We start from the raw sequence: 14,310 nt of genomic DNA, 5'->3' as shown, positions 1-14,310 counted from the left end.
GGAAAAGAATGTAAAATCTTCACAGGAAAGGAAAGGAAATAAAGTTAGGGTGTGGGTGTTAGACATCAAAGAAAGTAGAGTTTAGGAAGAGCAGGAAGGAAACAACGGTTACATTTAGACCCGATAAGCAGAAGAGATACTCTGTGCCCAACAACACGGAGAGAAAGTCAAGATTAAGAGAAGGAATTTCAAGACTCTAAATACTCACAATAAACTGAACATTAAAAAGAAGCCAACGGAAGGAAACAAGAGGTAAATGTCCTTGGTGACTCCATCCTGAAGAACCCCTGGTTAGGATGCATGTGACCCAGCTAAAGACACCCCCCCCCAGATTTCCCATTCCCCAGTCATTAGCATAAATTTCACTACCGTGACAATCAGCAGAGAGACTACTGTGAATCTCTCAAGTTTTTCCATCCACTGAAGAGCAAATTACATCCTCAGAAATAGCATGTTGTCACAGAACGCCTTAAAGCCTTGAAACTGCTCCACAGCCACTCACTCAGTGCTAAATGTCCATGTAACTATGAAAACAGTGACCAAACTGTAGTCAACCCTCCTAGTGTGGAAAGCGCATCTAACCACCACATGGAAGTTCTTTGGGTGACCATTCTGGAAAGGCACACCAGAGGTTCTGCATAATAAGGGTTTTCAGCTTTCAGAGCAGAAAAAGGACATGATTTTGCCTCAGAGTATCTTGCACTAGAAAAGTGTCCCTTTCCTGGTTGTTAAAACAAAGAACTGCTTTAAAAGATTTAATCTAAGGGGAGAAAAAAACCCTTGAACCTTTCTTTGCAGTCACCATAAAAAATGCTAGTGTGAAAATTAATTTGGTATTTCAGCTGGTATATGGAGGAGGCATAAAACACTACAGTGTGAGCAGTATTTGCAAGAATAAATTTATTTTCTCACTGTCAATTCCAGGACTATGCATTGGTTAGAAAAGATTTTGCTTCTGTGCAGAAAGGCAGCTACTAAATTCTGTTGAAGGATTTAAAAGATTTTGTGTGATTTTTAGTGTTTCTTTGGGGTCTTCGGGCATGCCATTGTGGGCTGTGTAATTTTTCTGCACAGGACTGAGTTGTCTTAAGAAAAATGCTTAATAATACATACTAATATATTTTATAAGTGTTGATCAGTGACAGGAAATTTGGGAAGCAATTCCCAGTTATTCAATCACTGCTGCGCTTGTCCATTTGCCAAATACTTGGTCACACCACTCTGTCTTACACAGCAGTACTCTGCACTCTCCAGAAGGGATCAGCAGAGGCAAAAAAACTTACTCCTGGGCTGAGAGAAACCATGTCTGTACTGCCTTGGCTTTTAGTGAACTTGATGTACATGTGATACATGGCAGGAAACACAAGCGTGACTGCTCAGGTTTGAAGGACAGTTAGACCTTTTCCTTGCCTTCTTCACCTTCCAACAAAACTCCTCTTGTAGACCAAAAATAATGGATGCTATGAAAAATAAAGGGGAAATATGGGAATCATCACCCCGAATGAGACCAACAGTCTTCCACTACAGTGCTGTAGAAACCCTGCTCTCTCCTGGTTTCCATGTAGAGGGTCTTGGATACCTTGGCCAGCAGTCCATTCCATATGGTAGTATATCCCCTATCTGGAGGATGCTGGTGGGCCAGACCTAGAAGGTGTGCCATAACCCATATTTCTGTATAGCTTGGTCAAAGATGTAATCAAATCCTTGAAAAATAGTCTGTGGGTAGAATGGGGGTAGTACTACACAGATTCTGTTAAAATGTCCACATTACACTGGTTGAGAAAGACTACCCAAAAGACAAGTGCTTGCAATAGCAAAAAATACTTGTTTCAAATAATCTGCCTTCTGAAAAAAAATCCCAGCAATTAGAAACCGGTTTTTACTCTTAGACATACATTTTTTTTCTCTTCTTTTTCAGTAAAAAGTTTAACTAACTGAAAGATATCTTGAGATATCTTTTGTTTTTATAACACAATGCAAAGCAAAGGTAATTTGCTGTGTTGGCAACGGAGAGCTGTCATCAATCTATATTTCAAATGCAATCTCATGTTATTAATTATCGAGCACCAAATGTGTGCTTGGCACTGTTCAGACCCAGAGGAAGACAGTAGCTCTCTAGACAACACAGGAGTAATGTCCTGAGGAAACTATACCTTGTAAGGGTGGAAGAAGTGATGTTTCCACAGAAACACTTAAGAGGAGAGGGGTTGTACAGCCAAATCTCATTGTAGGGCAATGGCTAATTGTGTATTGGGGACTTAAGTTCAGCACTGTACTGACTAAGTCCTAAGATCCATGTTAATTAGTGGGAATCCAGTTTTTGGTCTGAGATACCGAAAATGGTATTAGGTGTATAAAACTCTTTCTGAATCAAGCTTTTTCCTGCAAGTTAACACTAATCAAAGCAGGTAATTATTTCACACCACTCATTTTGGCTATTTTGAAATAAACATGAAGCAAGACTTTTTGAAAGCTCTGAAAGATGAAAATAATAGAGGAGAGGAGAGGAGTGGATTCAGAAAACTTTACAGTGTATTGATTCAATACTGTCTTTTTGCTTTACATCAATTTTACAGAGTCTTTTTAATGTTCTTATGCCTGAAACTTGGACAGATTGCTGAAACACAGAAACACAGAATCATTAAGACTGGAAAAGACCTTCAAGATCATCAAGTCTAACCATCAACCCAACACCACCATGCCCACTAAACCATGTCCTGAAGTGCCATGTCCACACGTTTCTTGAACACTTCCAGTGATGGTGACTCCACCACCTCCCTGGGCAGCCTGTTCCAATATTTGACCACTCTCTCCGTAATATCAAGTCTAAACCTCCCCTGTTGCAACTTGAGGCCATTTCCTCTCATTTTATCACTAGTGGATTGGGAGCAGAGACGAACACCCACCTCACCACAACCCCCTTTCAGGGAGTTGTAGAGAGCGATAAGGTCTCCCCTCAGCCTCCTCTTCTCCAGACTAAACCACCCCAGTTCCTTCAGCCACTCCTCATAAGACTTGTGCTCCAGACCCCTCACCAGCTTCGTTGCCCTTCTCTGGGCATGCTCCAGCACCTCAACATCCTTCTTATAGTGAGGGGCGCAAAACTGAACACAGGATTTGAGGCACACCCTCACCAGTGCCGAGTACAGGGGCACGATCACTTCCCTACTCCTGCTGGCCACACTATTCCTGATACAGGCCAGGACGCTGTTGGCCTTCTTGGCCACCTGGGCACACTGCCGGCTCATGTTCAGCCGGCTGTCAACCAGCACCCCCAGGTCCCTTTCCGCCGGGCAGCTCTCCAGCCACTCCTCCCCAAGCCTGTAGCGTTGCATGGGGTTGTTGTGACCCAAATGCAGGACTCAGCACTTGGCCTTATTAAACCTCATGCAGTTGACCTCTGCCCATCGATCCAGCCTGTCCAGATCGCTCTGCAGAGCCCTCCTACCCTCCAGCAGATCAACACTCCCACCCAACTTGGTGTCATCTGCAAACTTCCTGAGGGAGCACTCGATCCCCCCATCCAGATCATCTATATAGATATTGAACAAGACCGGCCCCAGAACCGAGCCCTGGGGAACACCGCTTGTGACCGGCCGCCAGCCGGATTTAACGCCGTTCACCACAACTCTCTGGGCTCGGCCATCCAGCCAGTTCTTTACCTAGCGAAGAGAATGTTACAAAGCCATCCACCTTTAACTGTCATATCTTACGTACAAGTAGTATTTTTCACCTGCAATATTACTTGGTCTTGATATTAAGAAATTATGAAGAACTTGCATTTCATAGCAGCAGAATTAAGGCTGGTTTTAAACCAGGTAAGACAATATGTGTGTGAAGATTTCTGCATAAATGGTAAAGAATGAAATATGAAAAATAATTAGTGTTGTGATTAAAAGTGAGTTTTGTGTTTATAGGTTTTAACAGACATCTGCCTTTAATTTCCGCCACAGTTACTAAAAAACCTCTGTAACGAAATGCAGTCCTAAGTCAGATGAAACTCCTACTCTTGAAACAGTCCACACCAGCTTTCAGTATTTAAGTACAAATACTATTCTTCATAATCCATACAATTATTTCCATAGTGGCAGACTGGGTCGTGTCTTGTTTGGACCTTGGAAGGAGGGTGGATGCCCTAGTCTGCTGTTTGTCAAGTTATTTACAATGTCAGTTCATATCAAATTTGCTCTGTAAAGAACCAGAAGTTCCTTTGGTAGCCAAACCTGTGCTGATGTCAGATGGTAGTTTGCAACAGGATCTACATCATACATGCTAATGGCCATGAGACCATCTGCATGGCTTGTCTGGGTGCTTTTCAGCATGACTGATAGGGACAATTTTGATATCGTATACAGTGACATTTATTTGTCACCAGAATTTTGAGAGACAAGCTTGAAGATGAAAAAAGGGTAAAAGAGGTAGACATGGCTGTTAAAAAATAGAAAACTCCTCCTCAGCTCTTTCTTCCTCTAAAAAAGAATCAAATCGCTGGGTCTCATCTGCACTGTTCCTTTCTTTTCTTTTTTGTAGTATACTAGCAAGACTGCATTTTGCAATCTAGAGCATATTTGTGTAACAGTAGGCAGGGAACTGTTCACAACATAATTTAATTTGCAGAGTTCAGTTACAATATTTTGTTCAAAATGATGAGGATGCTGAATTAATATAAATAATTTGAAAAACTAGGCTTGAATACATGTTTTTAGTTAATGCAGCCAAACAATTTATATCAATCAATCAATCAATCAGTATTTTAATTAAATTTAAGTTGAGGGTAAAATTCAAAACCACAATACTAACACTGTACACAAATTAAAAATAATCAGGGCATTCAAGAATATAAATTCATTATAGAGATGGAGTGTTTTAGCAGCAATTTATCAAAATCATTCAGACCTAATACCTTTCACCGAGTTTCATAAAATATTCTTCAGTCATTGCACAATATTTGAAGTATAATTAATCACAGTATCAAGCTTGTCCAAAAAGACACCAAGACTAAATTATTTATGGAAAAACCAAAGGACTCAAACAGTTCAGTAACCTCTCAATCTAAATTTTTGTAGCATATTAGAATAAAATATCTCCAAATGATCTATCTGGGAACTGATTCATTAATAAATGCAGACTAATCAGTCAAAAGGATAAAGATTTCCTCTGAAGAGTCAATTTTTTTTCCTGCATGCATCAAAAATCTTTTTTTAGCAAGGCTATGAAGCAAACAAATAATATCTTGTTGTATCGCTATGGTTAGGTTTTGGTTTTTTTACGTAAGAACAATACCCATTGAGCCAAACCTTCACCTCATGTAAATTGTTACTTGCTCTAATGACATTACATCATGTAAGAAGCCTACCCTTCACTTTTTTGCCATCATCTCATAGTACAAAGCCATAAGCCATCTAAGTATTCTCATGCATCTTGTAGTTAATGGTCCCCTTAAATAGCATCTGTAGAAATTAACTTATTTTTTGGTACATGATGATTTCTCAGTGACATCTTTTGCCTTACAGTAATCTCTGGTCCTGTTTTGTGCAGCAATTTAACTTTTCATCTTCCACTGGGATTTATTTCACTGAGATAAGCGATGGCTAAAAGCTGGTCACTGCTACAGTTCAAGGATGGTGCTGGTCATTTCTATAATGTCACTTCTTAAGCATTACTTCTCCTGATTCACATTCTTCGATAATCTCCTGGTTAGTTCTCCGTACACACATGAGTTGATTTTAAAAACTAAAAGTCACCGATGAAGTATTTGGCTGTTCTATAAAACTTCAGATTTAAAAAAAAAAAAAAAAAATCCCTTTTTGTTTTGCAAGTGAAATAAAACCAGAATTGTAAAGGTCTTTTAGTGTAAAGCTAATATAAAAGCCTGGTGGATGGAGCACTTGTGGCGCACAAGAGACCCAGGCTGGATAGTCTCCTCTGACACTGTCTAATATAAAAAATCATTGTTCTTTTCACCGGGCTAGAAAATAACTCTCTGCCTTTTCCAATCAATGCTTGTTTTATACAAAACAGGATGGCTCCACCAGGCTCCAGATGAAGGCAATCCATGCTGGCATAACTGACAGGCTGCTGGTATAACTCTGTACAAGAGGTGATACACCAGTTTTGAGCTCAGTATCATGAGGTTACAACCTCTTCTATATTCGATTTCATGTTTCTATGAGTAAACCAGTGCAACTACCTGCAGAAACTGCAGAATCAATGATTTTTATGAAGTCTGTGGCTGTTATTCTATGCATTGGGAAAGCTGTGTTTTCCTTTGTTTTGCCAGGCAATGGACCTGATGGAGTATTATTCTTAGTATACCACATGACCAATCAGATGACCAAGAGTATCTTAGCCCTTTGTGAAAGTTGTGAGTATGAACCTCTAACCCATGTCCTGACAAAGTCTGGTAAGCAAAAAGTTTTTACAAATTAGTTTGGAAGAAGAGTGTAGTGTTCTTTTATCATCATTCAAAATGTGTCAAAGAAATGCTCAGGCTGCATATAAATGAAGACAAAATTGGCACTTGTACTATAAGAAATGTGTCCCAATAGAATATGCTGTGGCGGAAACTCATGATCAGTACCTTTCTCAATGGGCGTACACGTGAGGAATGTGAGACAGCTTGAGCTTTCCATAAAACTCCCTCAGTTTTTATTGTACTCTGTCTTCTTTACAGGACTGAAAGCTCCGTGTCAAATAACACCCCTGTTTCGTCTCTCAGGCAGCTTATCTTCCTGAGGCACAGGGAGTTTGAATCTCTCACATTTACATCTGAAATCCTCATGCTGATAACGCACACACATATTCGAAAAACATTTGATCACAGCTTGATGGCCATGGCTTCAAATCTATCCACTTATTCATGGACGTGACTTCCAGCCGGTCAAAATTTGATATCTGGGCAATGGGAATTGCGTGGACTGCACCTTGGAGCCCCTCGGCATGGTGTGTGTAACAGCAGCAGAGATTTATTCTGATGGGGATTCCCCTCAGTCTGGAAACTCAATGTCTTCCCGGCCCTTTCCTAATAATGCAACATAGAAGAGGTCAGACCTTGAAGAAGTTCTAACAGCTAAGATTGGTCAAGTTAAGTTCAAGCCTGAAATTTTTGGTTTATTGTTTTTTCAGTGTTTTAAATGGATCTCAATCAGGTTCAGAGTTAGTAGGAATGTTTGAAATATTTCCTGAGGAAAAAAGAGATTTTTTTTTGAGAAATTTCAATTCAGGCTTCTGAAAAAAACCATCTCAATATTTTAATGCAGAGATACGATGGGGTGATGCATGATATAATATTTAGACTGCAATATTTTTAAACCATGAATGGCAGCTTCTAGGCTGATCCAAGCATATTTTTCTTATTTTGTGGATCAAAATGGCTCCTGCTTGAATTGTAACAAAACAGATATAGTCAGTCATAAGAGGAAAAAAGACAGAGAACAGATAAGGGGGGAAAACCAGCTGTTCCTTACAGAAAACAGAGCACACAGTGTGATGGTAGACACCTGTTTCCAAAATACTTCATTATGGCACAGTTTGGGACTGTCTGATGTAAACACTAATTATAGCCACTAGTAATCCAGGGCTGGATCCAGTCCAGTGGAAAAATCTACCTTGCTTATCATCTTTTCCTCACAGGAGGTAGGGAATGGCATTCAACAGCATGTGAGCCTGGACACCTGAATGCTTTTTCTGATGCCTGTGCAAGGAAGGCACTTGGTCCCTCAAGCAGCTTCTACTGTACTAGTGTAGTGCTGGAGAGGGAGAAAAAATGCTCCCAAATGACACCTGATTCTCAGATGGATGTGTGAGCACCTTTGAGTTGAGCAAGATAAAACAAAATAATAGTGCTTTATACAATAAAAATTCTGTGGTTCACCTGAGGGGGAGTGTTGGCTCAGTAGAGCAAGGGATCCCCATTCCTGAATGAAAGCTGCCAGTCCTATGGCTTCTACAGGTGTACACAGAGCAATGACCAGTTCTGCAATCACACAGTGGTAGACAAACTTCTTAAGAGGACAAGATAATATATTAAAAAACAAATGAGTAGTTAATTTGTTTTGACAGCCACAGTTTATGTTTAATTACTTAGGAAATACTGCACCATGTAATAAATCCAGGTGGAATAAAGCATCGTTGCCACACTGGGCCGTTATGCTTTAATCTCAATGAGATTTGTGAGTTGCTGTGGATAAATGTCTATGATAAGGTGCAGGAATTGATGTGCATCTTTAGTCTGTTGTCTTGTACTGTGCTGTTCCCATTTATATGGAGTAATTATGCACAGTACCCCAAACATTTGGTCTATCTTGAATATGGCTAACATTATCTGACGGGTGATGATTCTTTCCTGTCGAGTGATCATCTCTACCTGCCTGGGTCACAGAATGAAAATACTGCTTTTGCTTAAATGAATAGTTAGTTTCAGCGATCCTAACTCAGTTAGAAGATGATTATCTATCTTGTATTGTTTCAGGAGAGTACTTTTGGCCTGTACTGGGCACCTACCAGCTTCTGTCTTTTGAGAATATAGTAGAAGAAACCTAAATGAGTCCTACATCATCACAGGGAAAATGGCCAACTGGCAGTTAAAAAACACTTTAGCTGCCTAATTCCTTTCTTCTGCCTCTCACTGTCGCTGCAAAAATGAATAAAGAGGGATACATATGAACTAAGCCTCTAATCTCCAAGCAGAGAGCCTTACATTGGGATAGCAATAGTGTTTTCTGACCTCACTCTTCTTTCAGATGTTCTCACCTCACTGTGTGAACAGCTCTACTGTTTGTGTCCAGGTCACAGCTTGTTCTACAGAAGGATGCCAAGTTCCTCTTGATTTTCCCATAACTTGTTACAGGCTGGAACAGTGCAGAATTTGCTGCTGAAGCAACTGAGGAACCTTGAAGGTGGGTTGAGACCTCCAAAAGAAACAACTGAGGGCAGGAATCACTGGGGCATCTACAGCCAACTGTGGGAGAATTGGAGAGGAGGAACATTGGCTGCACTGTGAAGATGAGGGAGAAATTTAAAGGGCAGAGAGAAAAATATTGGTAGGATTGTTAAGACTTGCTTATAACATATGTGTGGGAGAGGCAGTGTTTAGGGCCATTTTTAACACTTCGCTGGTCACTCAGAACAGTTTATTATCTGCTTTAAAAGACTTGCTTTTCTATAGGTAGATGGAGGGAGATGCATATGTTTAAAGGGTCAGTATATGCAAGCTTGGAAAATGGAGCATGTGGAATTTGGGCCATTTAAAGGCATATTCCAGAAGAGATAGACATCTACAGTCCTTAAATTACTGTGTGAAATCCAGGGCTAAGATATTATAAAGGTAAGAGAAACTTTGGAACATCTGCTCTACCCCGAGGCCAAGGTAGGATGACTGAGACCTGTTGGTGTATTGTCCTGATGAGAAATACCATGGTAGCAGCTCTTGCAGCAGAAATATACAGTCTTTATATATGTGTTTTGGACTCTTGCAAAAGGGCTGTGTAGCATATGTGATAATATTTCCTGGGACCTTAAGGTAAGATTTGCTCAATTTGTTTATGGCCTTCCTAGTCCCTATGAAATAGGATAACTGGAAGCAGAAGGTCCAGATGCCTCTCTACACAGGTTGTGTGGCTTTTTCTCCAGCTATGTGGTGTTCTGTATTTTTCTTTGTGGAGTCGCTTCTGATAATGTCTCGTTTGTTAGCCCCACTTTTAAATGAGGGTAGAATATATTTTGGTGAGTATTGCTGAATCACAATACCCTATATGAAGTGGTTTTCATTTCATTAGGTAATGAATAGTCTTAACTCTCTTCTACAGGAGAGAAGATTCTCTCCTTTCAGTACATGAAGATTCATTCCAACACATATCCACAGCTTGCCTGAGTTTTCTTAATTGAAGGACACCCTGTGCAAAAAGTCATTTAGGACTCTAACAGATGCATTGCTTTATTTAGGCAAAAGCAGTCTTGTTATCTGTCATTTTGCAGCTGATGTGAAAGCTCTGAATGGAGCATTGGCATTATCTGTTTGACAACGATTTGATGCAATACTACCCTGTGCTCTAAATTAGTGTCAAGAAGCAAAATGCTAATGATAGGGGACCCTCTATGCACTGGTGGCTTAAATAACGTGTTTCTTTGAAATTTGACAGTGATTCACTCTCTTTTAAATAAAACCCTCTGAGCTATTTAAATAATGCCATGTAGCTCTAGTGCATATTTCCTTTCATTCTGAGTACTTCAGTGTTTACTTGAATAACTATCCAAACAAGCTTTTCAGCATTGTACTGAGTAATATGTTGAAACATATTACTTTGTGCAACAAGACTTTTTAAATGTTTGAATATTAAGTAAAATGGTCGGATTCTGTTTGCTCATAAACTACAGTAAGCAGAATTGAAGCTGAAAGTGGTTTTCTGTTTTTTCTTGGAGGTGGTATCAGACATAGGTGAAGTCCTGAGCATTTTAAATTTACTCAGCACATTTCAGGACTCTGTTTTGTTCTCTTTCGTTCAACAAAATAGGCATTGTTTAGAGAGAATTTCCCACGATCGATGGAATCAATTTGCTCTTGGATTCCTAGACCCTTCAGACACATATTGACTGAGCACTGCTAAACTCTCTGGCACCATCACAGCTGAGGAAGGACACATGCATTAGGAGTGTCGCCTTTGTTGCAGTTTTATGTGTTCATGAACACTGATGATGACATTGAAGTTTTTCTCCAAGTTTCAAATGAAATATTCTAGTTCTTCATATCTAGGCAAATATGTCAATATATCAGCTTTGTGCTGCCTTTTTCATTCTTACACACACATATTGGGCATTTGTAATGTTCCTCAGGTTGGAAGACATTTCCAAGATAGTGCCATTGAAAAAGAAGTCATTGCTGATGATGATCTATTACATTCTACTAATAACTATCTACCACAGGTTTTATTTACACATTGAGGGGTATAAACGAAAGGAAACAGAGTCCTCAAAAAGAAGAAAATACACCTTGTCTTTTAGTATATTTAATAGCAGGGTACACTCCTTACTTTTCAGAACAAAACAAAGATTTTAGAGCAGTATCTTTCAAAATGGCCTTAATGGATGACAAACAAATACTTCCCAAGACCAAGATCATCTATAACTTCATCTTGTCGAGTAAAAAAATTGTGAGAAGGCAAATGAGCTCTGAAGCAAAAGTGAGGGAAAATAATAATGAACTCAAAGAGGAAGAATGCCCTCCTACTGAGGACATGTTATGAAGAATGACTCTTTTAGCTGTCCCAGAAGTGGTTATAGGGCTTCTAACCTGAACACCTCAGGTCATTCAGGCATACAGACAGGAGTTGTAGAAAAGGACACTTCAGCTAACCATCGCTTAAGCTGATAAAGGATTTATCATTTTAAAACAGCATCCTAATCTGCACCTGGAAAGGAACTGGAAGACACCATCATTAACTGATCATAAGTATAAAATATCTCGTAATAGACTGGCCATTTCTGTACCAATTCAAAGTCACTGAAAGAGAAGCATTAGTAATAATCTGACAGAAACAAATCATCACTTTGGCATAATCCGTCCTGCAGGTATTACTAATAAAATCCTCCCTGAAGTCTAAATTGCATTTTACACGAAAATGGAAGTACAAATTGCCCTCGTTCCATGCCAACTCCAGTTGTGAACAACGTGTGTCTGGAAATACTCATATTATCAATCCTAAAATCCACATGTGTTTCAGTGAGGGGAAAATTTAGCTCCTTGTCACTTCCAGGCTAGACATATATACCTGTGGAATGACAAAACTGTTTCTCCACACTGTCATATCGGTAGAATTCTTTGTTTATACCAGCAGTTAAATAACCCAGATCATCCCCATAACACCCGTATCAAAAGTGAAATGGATCAAAAGATGAAAATAATTTTTATATACTGAACATACAAGTTCTCTTCATAATCACTGAATTCAAATAATTCCTTGGGAAGAAACAAAGAAATATCTCGCAAGGGAATTCAATGGCAGGAAGGGTACCAAGAGCGGGGCCTGTGAGCATTTGAATTTGATGGAGTTAGGAGGATGAATACAGAATAAGGTATCAAGAAAGGTAAAGAAGAGAAGATAGGTGAGGGCAAAAGAAAACAAGCAGGAAGAGATAATATAAAAAAGGAAAATCAAGGGAATGGGAGATAAAGGATATAACAGAAGAGCCATATGAAACAAATCCTCAGATGCCAGAGAGTGGCTGCTCACAATGCCACCTGTGTTGTTACTCCACTTGGTTAAGTAGCACTAGCAGCAACCCTGTTGTCTTACTGCTATGAGTAGAGGCAAAATACCGACACTATGCAATTAATTTAGGGGAAAGAGATTGTAAATGGGTGCATTCAGGACACGGCAATGAGTTACATTTCTTGTTCGTTTTTTCCTCCTAAGATCTTGTTTCCCTCCCTACATTAAGTGCACAGTTGACACAGCCAGTACTTCCAGCCTTGTAATCGTTTGCCCATTGCTCCGTCCTCTGTTTTTGCACAGTGTTTTGACTAAATCAAAGCCAAAACTGTTACAGATGTGTGAGACGGGACTCACTCCTCTCCCAGTGCAGAGGCAAAGGGAATTAATCTATTTCCCTTTGTCCTTCCACTATTAGTAACTCCCAGAAGATCATAATTGCTTTCCCACACTCCCACATTAGCAAACTTTACCTAAGGGTTTCACCAGATGATCCCCTTCTTTTCCACAGGTTCACCAGGCTGCTTGAGCGGCTTGCAGCTGAAGATGACTTTCCATCCCCTACATGCATGCGGACCACAGTCGATGTGGTGAATGCGCTGCGTACATTTCTTTCGGGCTTAGCAAGGATGATATAGACCTTGGGCACAAACATACAGCCGAGGGCCACTGTGGCACTCAGACTCACCGAGAAACACATGGTGATTATCTTGTAGTTGCTTCCAAAATATATTGGCACAAAAGCCAGCCAAATTATGCAGGTGGTATACATTGTAAAGGCAATATACTTTGCTTCATTGAAATTAGCTGGGACATTTCTTGTCTTAAATGCATAAAAGGTGCAACTCAAAATTAATAATCCATTATATCCAAGGGGAGTTACAACACCCAAGTTGGTGGTGTTACAAATCAGGTAGACCTCTCGGATGCTTGGGTAATCGTGCATTATATCTGGTGGCTCCATTATAAAGAGAGCAACAATGATGCCTAATTGTATACATATCAAGATAAATGCAATAACCAGTTGGGCACAGGCACTCATGAACCTAGGTTTCTTCGTACAGATTTTCTTCTTACTTCCAGCCAGGATTCTTGCAATGCGGTTGGTTTTAGTTACTAGAGCAGAATAACTCATAGCTGGGGAGAGGCCAATGCCAATTCGTTGAAGGTAACAGTAAATCTGTTGAGGTTTTGCGATGAGACAGAAAGTGCACAAGTAGCCCAAGCAGATGCCGGCTAGAATGATGTAGCAAAGTTCTCGGCTGGATGATTTGACCACTGGAGTATCACGGTACATTATGAATATAGCTGTAACAAACAAGGTGGCCAGCAGACCCAGACATGCAAAAACAACTGCTGCAATTGGTTCAGGATCACCCCATCTGAGATACTGGACTGGGATGAGGTCACAACCTACAGGAAAAGAAAAAAAAGAAGGTAAACTGAAGTATATGAGAGTGAGAGTCTTTAATGATATAGTTACAGGTTTTCCTGATATTCCTCTTCTTTTTGTCTTTCAGGAAGATGCCATTATAATGAGAGTAGGCTAAGATTATGTTAATATGATGGCACAATAAATACATTTCAGTGACAGCTTATTTCAGTAATACACTTTATCTTGAATATAACATGATGACTGAAAAAATGGCCAAGCTGATTAAGATAAAGTCACCTCTCACAGTGGAATTTTCCTTTTAAGTTCTTTTAAATATAGTTATTTATGAACAAATTTCAGAATCAAGTCGCAGCACCTCAGTGCAAAAGGCTTCAGAGTTGTCTGCATACTATATGCACTGAAAGGACCAGATGTCAATCTTACTAATTATATTGTGCACTATGAAGGATATTGGTACTCCTTTAATGATTACAGAGAGGAATCTTACAGACTGTAGCTACCAAGAAAAAGAGAGTGTTTCTTTCTCAGATATGCTACCTGTTTTATCTGTCATTCATCCTTCTGAGACTTCTGAGGAATTAAACCCTCATCTAACTTGTGAAATCAAACTGAATTCAATAGTGTCAAAACTGAATTAGCAGTGCAACCCATCTAAGGACATTTGGTTTTCAGTCCGTGTATACGTTTTAATAAGTTGTTCTATGTATG

At 39.7% G+C, this 14,310-nt stretch overlaps 1 protein-coding gene across 3 annotated transcripts in view; it reads right to left on the bottom strand.

Annotated features, from left to right (window-relative positions):
• The window catches only part of GRM5 (glutamate metabotropic receptor 5), a gene marked incomplete at both ends in the record, with an annotated part of 282,842 nt that overhangs the window by 11,892 nt on the left and 256,640 nt on the right, over positions 1 to 14,310 (bottom strand). For all 3 annotated transcript variants that reach the window (XM_081997027.1, XM_081997025.1, XM_081997026.1), the window contains one exon: positions 12,680 to 13,619. In XM_081997027.1, the coding sequence (XP_081853153.1) occupies positions 12,680 to 13,619 (940 nt within the window). The remainder of the gene's footprint in view (positions 1 to 12,679; positions 13,620 to 14,310) is intronic.

The sequence above is a fragment of the Phaethon aethereus genome (assembly GCF_964289735.1).
Source record: "Phaethon aethereus genome assembly, chromosome: 1".
Lineage (NCBI taxonomy): Eukaryota > Metazoa > Chordata > Aves > Phaethontiformes > Phaethontidae > Phaethon > Phaethon aethereus.
This window is presented reverse-complemented; position numbering and strand designations above follow the sequence as displayed.